Source organism: Zingiber officinale, chromosome 4B, assembly GCF_018446385.1.
Source record: "Zingiber officinale cultivar Zhangliang chromosome 4B, Zo_v1.1, whole genome shotgun sequence".
NCBI lineage: Eukaryota > Viridiplantae > Streptophyta > Magnoliopsida > Zingiberales > Zingiberaceae > Zingiber > Zingiber officinale.
In genome coordinates, this window is record NC_055993.1 from 90203079 (window position 1) to 90216777 (window position 13699).

At 40.7% G+C, this 13699-nt stretch overlaps 2 protein-coding genes and 1 long non-coding RNA gene across 4 annotated transcripts; 2 read left to right on the forward strand and 1 right to left on the reverse strand.

Moving 5' to 3' along the window:
* Positions 1–4897: 4897 nt before the first annotated feature.
* LOC121975458 (protein WHAT'S THIS FACTOR 9, mitochondrial-like) lies at positions 4898–6748 on the forward strand. Of its 2 annotated transcripts, XR_006110326.1 has the most exons (2): positions 4898–6489; positions 6586–6748. XR_006110326.1 is itself a non-coding variant. In XM_042527123.1 (1 exon), the coding sequence occupies exon 1, from the start codon at positions 5030–5032 to the stop codon at positions 6374–6376; it is 1347 nt and encodes a 448-aa protein (XP_042383057.1). In that variant the 5' UTR covers positions 4899–5029; the 3' UTR covers positions 6377–6504. The 2 variants fall into 2 exon arrangements, 1 of the variants encoding a protein (XP_042383057.1); XM_042527123.1 differs by lacking the exon at positions 6586–6748 and having other exon boundaries at positions 4899–6504.
* Positions 6737–10299, reverse strand: LOC121975459 (eukaryotic translation initiation factor NCBP-like). The gene is made up of 6 exons (XM_042527124.1): positions 9997–10299; positions 9374–9469; positions 9172–9276; positions 8950–9027; positions 7111–7230; positions 6737–7029 (listed from the first exon to the last, which is right to left on the reverse strand). The coding sequence occupies exons 1-6, from the start codon at positions 10144–10146 to the stop codon at positions 6898–6900; spliced, it is 681 nt and encodes a 226-aa protein (XP_042383058.1). The 5' UTR covers positions 10147–10299; the 3' UTR covers positions 6737–6897.
* On the forward strand, positions 7770–8726 carry LOC121975460. Its single transcript, XR_006110327.1, has 3 exons — positions 7770–7901; positions 8434–8512; positions 8596–8726. It is a non-coding gene; the product is annotated as an uncharacterized LOC121975460 (long non-coding RNA).
* Positions 10300–13699: the final 3400 nt, after the last annotated feature.

The window sequence follows — 13699 nt, forward strand, 5'->3', positions numbered from 1 at the left end:
ATTCCACTCGATCCACCGTCGAGCGGTGATGTCCGAGTCTGCAGTCACCATATCATTTATTGCATTTTATTGTTTGTGATTGTTGCACTTATATCTGCATTTGTATGGATGCATTTGATTGACATGCATCAGGATTATGATTTTCTGACGACCTGTTACCTTTGTACCTTGATTCCGGTTAGTACAGTTATCTCCTGATTTCATTTCAGTTGCATTTATTCCTTCTCGTATTCAGGAGACTGTACGCATGATTAGTGTTATCTGTTATTTGTTTTATTATGTATATTAGTTGTACCTGCTGAGTGTTGGACTCACCCCCGCCTCCATTGTTGATATTTTCAGGTTGAGGCTGTCCGGAGCAGTTCCAGTCGCTGGCCCCCCATCTGCACGTGGAGCTAGTTCTCTACTAGATCATTATTTGTTTTATTTTGGCCTTTTTCTTTATCAGACTTTGATTTAGTATTGTCTTTGGATTTTTTTTTCCTATTGATATTGTATGGAGTGATACCTTTTGTTGGATTTTTGATATGATATTGGATTTCATTCTACTACGTGCCTGCCTAGACGGCAGAAGAGGTGAGTTCGTTGGATTTGAGCTTTACGAGTGTAGTGGAGTAGGGTGGATTTCGAGTCAGAGTCCTATTGTTATTGTTTACTATTATTAACTGCGTGGTTGTGACAGCCAGAGACTGAATATCTTTATAAAATGCGTGGTGTTTGTTTTTTTTATTTTTGTTATCATTCCAGCCGCCTGTGGCTGATGTATATGTGAGATGTAGAAAGTTTCATATTGTCCGCCGTACAAGGGAGATGCTGCCGAAATTTCTTCGGACAAAGACTCCTCTGGGGCGTGACAATTTTAGTGGAAAAATTTCCAAAAATTCCAGAAAAATCCCTTATTAATATTCGCCTATTTTTCGGTATTTTACACATAATCTTCTGTGTGTGACATCACACACTATGTTATCTACAATATAAATTAATTGAACAACTACACTTAACAAATAAATGTAGACATTTGACCAATGTGATTCTTTTATTTCAAAAATAAATATTTACAAAAGCTAGACTTTTAATATACATACTAACAGTGAGATCAACTCACAAACTCACGACCAACGTGAGTTGCTTCTCATGTTGACAACAGAGCAATATGAATTGCTTCTCATGTTGACAACTGAGCAACATGATTTTCTTCTCATGTTGAATTGCTTCTCATGTTGACAACCAAGCCACATGAATTGCTTCTCACGTTGAGTTATTTCTCATGGCAACTCAAAGCAACACGTTGCTTACCACAACGTGTGATGTTTGACACACCGACAACTCAACAACCGGCTGCGCATAGAGGAAAGCAATTCGGAAGCAAGTGTTCACATTGGAGTATTCACTGCAGGGAGCAACTTCTTGGTCGGCGGCGTTGGCGTCCACCCTCGGTGAATTCTTCTTGGGCGGCACTTCTTGTTGGCATAGGCACACACGAAGGAGGGAGATAAAAGAGAAAGTAAAACCTGATCGTATTAGGTTTTTTCTAATTCTCCATATTGGTTCAATAAGTAAATCTGATTCAATGATCAATCAGACTTACTCTCTCTCTCGATCTGAGAATCTAATTCTTAAACTTATTTTAAGTCTCTCAATTAAATTCATAGTACATGTGACCCAATAGGTTCCCGATTATGTTGGTCGTCTATAATTAACCGTTAATTATGAATCAATCATGAGTAGCGTCTAGTAGTACATCATGATTCTCAATTGATTGAAAAATTAAATGGTTGATTCCAAAACAACTTCTAAACCTTTCAGCAACTATAGTTAGTCATACCTCGTTCATTTTAGTCGTCTTACACCCATTTAGTTAAGGATATGGTCTATGTATTAGTCCCCACTAGGCTAACTATGTCACACCTAACCATGTGATTCAAAGTACTCGTACATATGTCGAAGAGTACAATACTCTTGACATGTGATGCTTTGACCAAAGACTAAATACCTCAAATGACCATAAGGTATACATCTCCTTGTAAGAAGTGGTGAATCCTTTATTAGCTATCCAAACACCTTCTGATACTTCGACTTATACCTAATCATCTTGGGTCCACACTTCCACGGAGATGTTTGCTTAAGATGTATGACTAAGGTGACTTGAATACCTCAAGTCGAAGGAAACTTGCACTCGAGCTGCAATGAGATATTTATTGACATATCTATATATGTAGAGAATCATATGAAATCTCATAGCAGGTCATTCCAATGAACTAGTTACCTGCACTAACATCCATGTTTAACTCTCAACATCCCAATATCTCCAACTAGTGAGGAACAATTGCTTGGTTAGACTAAGGAGTATAACCCGTGCTAGTCTCACAGAATCGATGATGTCCGGACTCATCAATTCATCGACTAGGGATTATTTCAATACATTCATAATTACACGTGTAAAGATGCTCACAAGTTATAATCCAATCATAACTTCTCTCACACTATGAATCGTATTGCGAATATTCAATAAATGAGTTTAAAATCCAATCATACACATAGGGAATGTGTATTCAAATAGTAAAATTCATTTATCCAATAAATGATACAATATCTAAGATGATTACTTTAGGGCATCTCTTAAATATAACAAATGCTTACACAGACGAAGCAGTTTAAAGATATCATATCTACTGTTAGCTAATAAACAAATAGATCTTCACAAGGGAAGTTTAAAAGGGTGAAACTTACCTATCTTATACTGGACTCAACTGTTAAATGTTATCACATATCCTATTCTCATTCATATGGGGGATTGTTGTATATCTGTGAATGTACAAGAGATGAAAAGGAAAGAGACTCTATTGTGAATGAGACTTTAGTCTCATATTGAGAGTTTCAAAGTATATTGGTTAGTTTATATTGATTCACAAACATTAATGTTATGAACAAATACATGGGGAAAGGGTCTCTTTCACTCGTGGGCCTGTAGGGGGTGCAAATTTAGAGCCCTGATTGCATTGAACTAAATTGACTCATGTGTGAGTACGACTTACTCGCATAGATTGCTGGACAGGTCGGGGTAAAATTTATTCAAGTGAATGAACTAATATTTTATCACCTAAATCTTTTTGATTGTTGCTCAAATATAATAGACACATTTATCGATGATTAATGAAGAATCTATACTTGTCGATTTGAAACAGTAACTATTGATGATTGAGTGGTTGGAGACAATTAAATGGTCATTATCGATCATTTAATGCAACGGAGGAATGGAGCTCGTATAAGAGGAAACCATAACCTTGAGAGTAGACAAATGTAATAGGTAAAATAAACGGCTCCACCTTCGTCCCCCCGTCTTTCTTCTTCTGCCGATTCATTTCGATTGATAGTCTTCTAGTAATAACAATCAAGTACTTTCTTAGTTCGATACAAACAATTTGTGCTAGATTATGATCGTGGTTTCTCTATTATATCGTGGGAAACAGATATCCGTCGTGACCTCTCAGCACTGTCAAAGGAGACAAATCTATTTTAAGGAAACTGTGTCAAATGCAATCTTTCTTTCCTGACTCGGCCAATGTAGCTTGGCAAAGATAGCTCAACACTCTGCAACTTAGCGACTCGACTTCCACTCGGGATCAGCACTCGGCCAACTCAAACTCGGCAACTTGACACTTGGCCAACTTGGCACTTGGGTGACTCAACCAACTCAAACTCGGTACTCAATCAACTCGGTACTTAGATGACTCAATAGTTCAGCCAACTTAGACTCAAGGACTCAAACTCAACCATACAAGATAATTCAACAATCATCCAAGTAATTCATCATTCGCTATTTAACCGTTTGTTATCTACTTTCACTCAATAGATAAATTAAAAATAAATTTCGATTTTAATTTAATAATTTACCATCTGACAATAAAAACATTTTTTACCGGCTAGCTAGCTCTAGCCATGAAGATGAGCTACAATGGCTGCCAAGTGCTGCACAGAGGATGGAGCGAGAACTGCAGCATCCAACGCTCCCTGCAGTGGATCAATGCCGAGGTCAGAACACCGATTCATAAAAAATGGATCATGATGGTCTACTTATAATTATGATTAATCACGATTAGTGATGGTAACGAAACAAATTTGAGCTTGATTTACCAATCTCAGAATCTGTCCCATCAGAACAAAAAATAAACCCGAATTCAGATCCATCCCATCTATTTTGCAATCCTCCCTATCCTGAACTCGTTCAAAAACCTACGGATTCAGAGTAGGTTGGACCCACAAATCTGCTAAACTTTAAATATATTATTATTATTATTATTATACACGGATAGATTCATTGAAACCCGTAATTCGTCTCGAACCGACTTCTAAATCCGATCAACAGGTCTAAACCCGTCTCGTAACCCTTTTGACTGGGTTTAAATCCGTCCCGAACAAGACGGGTTTAATACGTGACCGTATTTAAATCCGACTCATTGTCATCCCTAATCACAATCCAGTCACAATTGAATACGATCCCTTTCTAGATCCATCACCCTCTAGGTTATAATTTAAATCGAGATAGATGATCGGAGGTCAAGGCCGTCGATGATGGGCAAGCGACAAGGCTACCGGGATAATTCGACACATTTCCCGATCCAAATTATAATCTGAAATGACGATGAACTGAGAGAGAGATCGTAACTAATTATGATTAGATCATGAGTATAATTCGATCGCAATTTCAAATAATTCATCCCTGATTATTTTTTTTTATGGACTAGAAGATCTGTTGTTATCAATATCATTCTTTATTAGTGACCATCTTAATAATCACAGTACTAATGACTAGGAATTATGTATGATTTTTTTAATTTGTCTTGACCTAAGATAAATTGACATGGACTAAGATGAGCGCCTAATGCGTAAATATATATTCTCTCTCTGTTGGATTCGTTCGTTTATGCATTATGATTAAGATTCGTGCGGAAATCCCATCCAACGGCTGCAGATTCTTCTCAATGCGACTTCACCGCAGCAAGCGTCGACTCAAATCGACTTCATAGCGATGCTCGGCGGCGGCATCGAAACCCTCGGTGTCCATCGTCGTCGGCAGCAGCCATGGTGGAGATGGACGCCGCAACGGTGGCTGGAGAAGGTGCGGCTCAAGTGGGTGAAGAATCGCGGCCTCGACCACATCATCGACCGCGACACCGACATCAAGGCGGCCTGCCTCCTCAAGGATGCGATCGCCGCCACCCCTACTGGCCTCCTCCCCGCTCGCTCCGTCGCCCCCTTCCAGAAAAATCTTGGTCTTACCATCCCCGTCCTCCGCTTCCTCCGCCGCTACCCCACCCTCTTCAGCGAGCAGCCCCACCCTCGCTTCCCCTCCCTCCCCGTGTTCTCCCTCGCCCCAGCAGCCCTCCTCCTCCACCGCCGCGAGCAGGCTGCATTCGAATCCACCCTCCCCGACGACGCTGCGCACCGCGTCGCCCGCCTTCTGATGATGGCCCGCTCCCGCGCTCTTCCAGTAGCCGCCCTCGCTTCCCTCCGCTACGACCTCGGCCTTCCCCCGAACTTCTCATCCGCCCTCCCTGCCGCTCGCCCTGACCTCTTCAGCCTCTCTCGCCGCCACTCCGACGGTGCCCCTGTCCTCTCCCTCACTGACTGGCCAGAACACCTCGCCGTTTCCGCCCTCCAACTCCGCCATCGCGATGCCCTCTCTCAACCCTCCTACCACGACCTCAAAAAGCCCTCGACTTCTTCCGCCGCGCCGCTCGCCTTCCCCATGAAATTCCCCCGGAGCTACGGCTACATGAACAAGGTCAAGGCTTGGATGGGGGACTTCCATCGTCTCCCGTACGTGTCTCCCTACCAGGACGCCTCTGGACTCGATCCCGAAAGCGACCTCATGGAGAAGCATGTGGTCGGCGTCCTCCACGAACTCCTCAGCCTCACCATCCACAAGAAGACCAAGCGCAACTACCTGCGCAGCCTCCAAGAGGAGCTCGGCCTGCCTTACAGGTTCACTCGGGTCTTTACCCGTTACCCGGGGATCTTCTATCTGTCCCTCAAGTGCAAGACCTCTACGGTGGTTCTTCGGGAGGGCTACGACAGGGGTAAGCTGGTGGTGCCGCACCCTCTTGCACTTGTTCGGAGCAAGTTCTACTATGTCATGCGAACGGGGCTACTGTATCGAGGAAAGGGAACTTCCAAACTAGTACTGGAGGAGGAGGATTTGTTGGGGGAAGGAAATTCCAAGGAGGGGCAAACTGATCAGATTGCCATTGATACTGAGCAGCAGTACAGTGATTCCGACGAAGATGATGTCAATGCCGATAACAACAGTGAAGAATACTATGAATTGGATGTGGATGATGAGGATTCAGATGATGTTGGGTCGGATGAGGCGTGATTCTTTTGCCCCTTGAGACTTCTCAATGTCTACACCCTTGCCAAGTTTTAAGGTGACCTCCTGTATTTCCTTTGTATCCTGCATCAGAGAAGAATAATACGCTCGGCCTTTAAGTAAGATTTTAGATCTCCAGTAGTGTTTTCCCTTTACATGTTCCTCAACTATACCTTTCATCATTTGATGCTTCTCTTGAATTATACTCCTATCAGGTATTCAAATCGAGTTGAAGAAGGCAGCCTTTTATCATTGAGCTCCTGTTGTATAATTATCGATGCATGCATTTTCTCTACTACTAAATTTGTGAGGATCCCATAATTATCATTTACTAGCAGCAGCTGATAAATACTTAACAACCCACAGTTTGAATTGTAACGGAGTATTTAAACGTCAGCTAGTAAGACTACAAACCAAACAGTTCAAAATAGCATCGTTAGTTGAAGTATTTTTTGAGATTGAAAGAGAAATGTTCGACCGTTTTGCGAGGCAGTAATTAGCAAACTTTGGGGCACTGATGGCCATGTCTATCCTCTCAACCAAGTGTTACGATATGAAGAGTTGTCCCGTAGTGAAGCGTCGTGGGGCTTGTACTCCATCAAGTAGGTCTGGGGCAGTTTTAAGTGTCGTTTGATGGAGTCCCTCAGAGCCATCACAGCCTAGACACACAAAGTATATGTCATCCACTGAATTAAATTCTAACCAAGAAGTGCCGAGCCAATATGGTGAAGAAATAAAACCTTTTGGTCAGATGCATTGCGATTCCAAACACTTAAGATGTCCTCGTTGAAACGAATGCTTAGCACAACACCGCAAACATTGTCCCCGAATTCTAGTTGGTCGCCGATCAATGACAATACCTATGGACCCGAGCCAACAAAAAAAACATTAAAAAATCTTAACATCTTCAATAACTGGTGAAAAGAAAATCTTTCTAACATATCAATGAATGGGAAAAGGAAGACAGCAGAATTAAGAAATAAGTCACTACTAATATCTAACATCTTTAACTATTGTTCAAGAGTTCAAGAAGGAAAATTCAGAAACTTCATGAAACAAGGAGAAATATCCAGGTTCTGGAAATTCTGACTAGCTGGGACTAGACATTTTGTCAAAACAGGTAAAGCATGGAGATACAACGAAATTATTTTTATAGGTCTAGGGCCAACTACATCCTATTTCAGAGTTTTTTTTAATGTTTTTTTTTCATTTTTTAACATGATATATCAATTTCTCTTTTGGTAGGGCCATAGATTAAAAAGCCTACTTTCAATTACGAGGTTTATTCAAATATGAAACACAACACTATAAATTTTGGCTCTATCATATTATGAACCTATTTCCAATTAAGAGGGTTTATTCAAATAACACTACTTCAATGCCTTCGGTGTCTCTAACACTACTTCAAATAACATCTTTAACTATGCTTCAAGAGTTCAAGAAGGAAAATTCAGAAACTTCATGAAACAAGGAGAAATATCCAGGTGCTGGAAATTCTGACTCGCTGGGACTAGACATTTTGTCAAAACAGGTAAAGCATGGAGATACAACGAAATTATTTTGTATTATTATTATTTTGTTCATAGGTCTAGTGCCAATTACATCCTATTTCAGAGTTTTTTTAATGCTTTTTTTTTCATTTTTAACATGATATATCAATTTTACTTTTGGTAGGGCCATAGCTAAAAAGCCTACTTCCAATTCCGAGGTTTATTCGAATATGAAATCAAATCCAAGAAACACAATACTATAAATTTTGGCTCTATCACATTATGAACCTACTTCCAATTAAGAGGGTTTATTCAAATAACACTACTTCAATGCCTTCAGTGTCTCTAACATCATATTCGCTAATTTTGATTTTGAATGAAGAACTTAAGATAATTTTCACAAAAAAGGAAAAAGTACCATAACAGTTGAGTATCTTGAAAATGTAGTTGAGCAAAGATAACTGAGGTGACCTATTGGAACTAATTGCCATTCTAATGCAGTTCATCATGATGCTATCATATCTTCTAAACTAGGTTAAAAATTTCATAAAATTGCTATTTATTTCTATGCAGACATTGAAAAACTGGTGGCAAACGTTTTCCTAAAAAGGGAATGTGCAGACTGAAGGTTTTGACAACAGTATCAATGATGGTAATGGAAGCTACTCAAACTAAATTTTTGCATAAGAAACCACGAAGTCAAATTATTTAATGCTGGTTTAATTTCCCCAGCAGATTAAACGATTTCAGCAACCTGGGGATTATCGTGCAATGGATGGTACCATGATAGTTAACACCAAAAAGAGGGGTCTTGACACTACTAAACAAACATCAGCATATACTCATACAGCATAGATGGATCTTGTAATAGCAGTATTCACCAAGATGAGGTGCTTTTCATTCTTGTATTGGACAACTAAGTTTAAGCAATGTAAGACAATTACAAAATAATGCATCGATTAGAACAAGCTGAGAGAACAATCAGTAACAAACTGAGATAACTATGATTAGAAAAATACGGCTTCTGAATCAATCAGAGGAAAACTAAATAGTATTGAATTTATAAAATGAATGTTTTCTTTCCCTTACCAAATCTTCCCAAAAACGACCTGAAACGACCTTTTTGAATCTCAATATCCACTTACCACCATTACAGTTTGCAGAATCCTGGTCAAAACAAGTTTCTTATAATATGATCTTAAAGAAAATGAAATTTGTATGTTTGAATTCTTGAATTCTCTCATACATCTTTGAATTTAACAAAATGAAAAATTACCTTCTAAATAAAAAAATGGAAATAATATGATGTACCTCCCATAGAGGCCTAATGCCTTCTCTGAAAAGATGGATATCAGTTGGGCATGGCAGTGAGGAAGGACGTGCTATATGGCAATAGCAGACCCAGAAACCTTCAACCTAGAAATAAATCATGTAGCAAACTATTTAGAATAATGTAGCATTTAATCAATAAAGAAAGTGCAATCACGATACAATCTTCTAAGGAGGAACATACCGTACTGAATTCTACAATTTTTTTGATGTTATCCTCATATGATGTTTGGGATCGTAATCCAGGGGTTCGTCGAGTATACCAGAACACAAACTTATGCTGCAAGTGATCACAAAAATCCTCAGCGTCTATGAAAAAAATATGAAATTGGATAAAATTTCCCAAATAATCCATGACACTTGGGAGTTTCACATCAAAATAAATGCCAATACCACAGTTTTTTAGTTTTCAGTATTGCAAATAATTTACATGCTAGATCATGCAGCCACAATTGTTTCCTAAAATCAGTTACCACTTTCTCGCTTTCAATCACCAAATCCATATTACATGAGTTAATAGGTTATAGCCATGAAAGTATTGACTTATTTAGGGTTTCTAAAATTCGAGGAATCTGGGGGGATACCTGAACCAAAGCAACTCATATAAACGCTATTGCCTGATGCTAAGTAAATAGACAAGAAATTCCAACTTCAGATTAACCTCCTCGAAGTGAGAAGGCAGCTACGCGATCGAGATCTAGTTGATTTCTCTATTCCGCGAACCAATCAAATCGAACACCAGAATATAACAAGATGAACTAAAATCAAACCCATAACGGAAAAAAGATGTTGAGGAAGAGAAGGAACCTTCAAGGGATGAAGGCCGGCTTTGGCCTCTCGAGAATAGCGCTCCTGTTCGACCGCATCGTCCTCCGTCACTGCGGCCGCTCCGGTGGCGTCAGGGGGAGGGATCGGCGCAGCGGAACCCTTGGTCTCCGCTTCCTCTGCCAGCTCCATCGTTCCTTTCTCGTTAACACCTTCCTCTCGAAAAGAATAGTCGGAGCTATCTATTAAACAGTAGATATGACAGCCGGAAAGTGGAAGCGGATCGAAGAGAAGTCGACGGAAAAGGAAGCTCGGCAAGAGCTTCGGCGAGAAGGGTTTTCCCTTGCCGAACGGAAATATTTATCAACGCAGATTTTTTTTTTTGAAAAAAAAAATATTTTATTTATTTATTTTATTTGACACCAGATATCTAATGGCCGGTAAAAAAGTTTTTTCAGATATATATAAATTAGAAAGCACATGAAAGTCGATCTAGACGGTCAGTATTTACCTATTTTTCACCAGCAAAAATGTCATACACATGAAGATTCGAATTTTAGATCTAACACCTAGGCCTAAAAGGCTAAAACCATTATCCGGTGCAGATTTTTGCGTTTTCCGTGAACTACAAGATTAGTTATTAGTGGGATGCGTTAATATCACGTTGGCCCCTACACTTTTATAGTTTCTCAAATTGCTCCTGGCCGACTAGTTACATATTAATTTCTTTTATTATTTTGATAACACATTATATATAAAATTTCATAACAACTATAATAAATGATCCTGCGGTAAGAACAGGGGACCCCCTTTGAGGGAAGTGAACGTCACATGGAGGTCAAAGGTCAAATGGCTGATCGGAAAAGGGGGACCAACCGGCCGAACGGGGTCTAAGCGGAAGCAAAGGCAACCCGACGAAGAGTCGGGTCTCCGACGCTCATGGTGAATAGAGTCGCCTGGCCGAGCGGGTAGCCCGCTCGGCCGAGGCTTAAAGCATCGATACTGTAAAGGAACAGTTTGAGCCAAGCACCCGGTCAGACCGATACCTACGTCCGGTCGGATCGATGCTTGTCGAGCGGATGGATACTCGGCTCGGGGAAAAAGAAGACAAAGGCAGAGGGAACATCTTTTTCTGACAGCGGGCATGTTCGACGACCAGGCCATACGCAGAATCGTACAACGGAAGGTTCTGCTGTCCCATCGGAGAGGTGATTAGACTGTAGCAGTATGGTGTCAGGCATGTTCCTCTGACAAGCTCATACTACGGTATGGGAAACGACACATGTACACCTCGATAAGTGTGCACAAGCCTCCCCACAGCTCTATATAAGAGCCCTCATACTTAGATGAAGGTACGCGATCACGCATTCTCGCATCTTCGGAGCCACTTCATAATTTCCTCTTGCCTGACTTGAGCGTCGGAGGGTCGTCGCCGGGAACCCCTTCCCGGCCCGATTTCTTTGCAGGTTCGCCGGAGATCCCTACGATCGGCCGAAGATCCACGTCATCAGTTCGGAGAGCGCCACATGCCCAGCGTCCGTTGATTCAGCGTTCGGACAGGATCAATAAACATATGTTAATATAATGGGCCACAAAGACGGTAATATTAGGCAATAATTAATCTATTTATTTTTAAAAATATATATGAGGTAAAAATTAAAAAGTTACATTTACTTTATTTAAAATTATTATAATATAAAATAATTTGAGTAGTTTTTGATAAAATTACTACTAACGTGAACTCCATTGTTTCCTCCCCTCAATCACCGTCACCTCTCGCTCTTCACTATCTTACCGCCTTTCAAATCCCCCTCCCCCTAGTCTTTCTTCCTCGCAATCATTCAACCACATCAATCCATCAACGGATTAATCATCTCAATTCATCTGCTTAATCTCTCCAATCTTTTATATAACGTAGAATTAATATTCCGGTGGTCATGATCAAGATGGTAGTGATTGCCTTCCTCCTCGTCGCCATGCTCGTGGTCGCAAAGTCACCAGCCGCTGAAGCCAGCTACTTCCTCGACTACTACAGCCACTATGCCAACTACAAGGTTAGCGATGCAGTGATCTCTTTTAGCCCTTATACACCGTGAAGGTCAAAAGTTTTGTTGACCTATCAGTCAAAGTCAAAATGAGTCAAACTTGATCCAAGGGAAGGGTAACTCCAATCGGAGGAGACTCAGATCCAATCGACTCAGTCTTGGACCCCATCTTAGTCTCAGTTTTGGACCCCATTTCAGTCTCAAAGGTAGATCTGCTATCTTAGCAGCCCCCCTAGTGTCGACCCACCCCAATTCAGTCTCAAACTCTCTCTCGGTCTCAGTCTCTGACTTCGTCTCAGTCTCTGACTTCGTCTCAGTCTCTGACTCCGTCTCAGTCTTAGACTTCGTCTCAGTTTTAGACTTCGTCTCAATCTCATACTTTGTCTCAATCTCAAACTCACTCTCAATCTCAGACTTTGTCTTAGTCTCATGCTCTCTCTCGGTCTTGGACTCCCCCTCAGTCTCAAACTCTCTCTCCATCTGAAACCACACATCAGTCACGACAACGTATGCCATCTCAATCTGCCTTGTCACCCCAAGCGACACATTCACCTCAACTCTAGTCGCTAACATTCTCCCTTTCAAGTGAATCTATATATCATCTCTCTCAAGGTTGCTCCATACTCATGTCGCTTTCTCTATCCTTAAAATAGGTTTACACTTTGTGCGGACTTAGTAACTTTGAATATTCCCATACGCATGACATCCTCAGAATGGTAGGGCAGTTACAAGATTGTCAAACTCAGTCCCCTAGATACATCTCTAGTTGATGTGTGGCATTATATGAATGGGGAGACAACCAATGACGGTTAGATTTGGTCTCCTTTTTAGCCCCTACAATGATGATATTCCAATTGACATAGAGATGCTTTTGGAAAGATCATATAAGCACTTGTAAAAATGAAGGAAGGGGACTCTACGCCAGGTTTGATCCTTGAACTTCTTCTTCTTTGTGGTTTCTACTTATTATTTGGAAGAAAACTCTAATTGAGCATCAGAGTGGCCACGGGATCCGTCCCATGACCAGTCTAACATTTCCTATAAGTGTGTTCTAGGTTCTTCCACCCCCTTCACCGACAATCATTGATGTGTGAGCACGTCAGCTCATTTGTTTATTGGTGGCTTGACCATCCACGATATTTTGGTCGGAACAAATTGGCGTTGTCTATGGAAAATCTGAGATAAGACACTTAACACTAAAAAAACCATTGACAAACGTGACTCCGATGCGAAAAAAAACCATGGTAGAGAGACGGTCATCACTTAAGAGAATGTTAATAAAATGATTTCCAAGACACTATAAGGATTCTTGCAGCAATACCCTTTTACACAAGCCTTGATGGTGGGGAGACTCCTTCCTTTACCTAGAGTGCTACCTTAAGTAGGGCAAACACCCTCGTCGTTCATAGGGATCCAACCGTCTGTAGCCCCTATTAATGGAGGTGGTGCATGTTGGTCCCTTAGAGACCGACAAGAGAGGGTGAATTGTCCTACAAAGTAAATTAGCACTATATTTTTCTTTCTACTTGGTAAAGACAAACACACATTAGTTACTAAAGAATAATAACATGATAAGTAAGAGAAGACTCCAAGTTTACTTGGTTCACAATCAAGAATGTTGCTAATCCAAGGCAATTAAAACTCCAATAGAAAGTTCTCCTTTTAAGAAAATGGAGAAGCCTCTTACAGCAGTTCAAGCA

Excerpts from the sequence above, each read along its gene's own strand:
- LOC121975458 (XM_042527123.1), top strand. The coding sequence starts at position 5,030 with ATGCTCGGCGGCGGCATCGAAACCCTCGGTGTCCATCGTCGTCGGCAG.
- LOC121975459 (XM_042527124.1), bottom strand. The coding sequence starts at position 10,146 with ATGGAGCTGGCAGAGGAAGCGGAGACCAAGGGTTCCGCTGCGCCGATC. Across the intron at positions 9,028-9,171 it reads GCATTAGGCCTCTATGGGAG|GATTCTGCAAACTGTAATGG; the intron begins GTACATCATATT and ends TGTTTTGACCAG. Across the intron at positions 7,030-7,110 it reads GCAATGCATCTGACCAAAAG|GCTGTGATGGCTCTGAGGGA; the intron begins GTTTTATTTCTT and ends TTGTGTGTCTAG.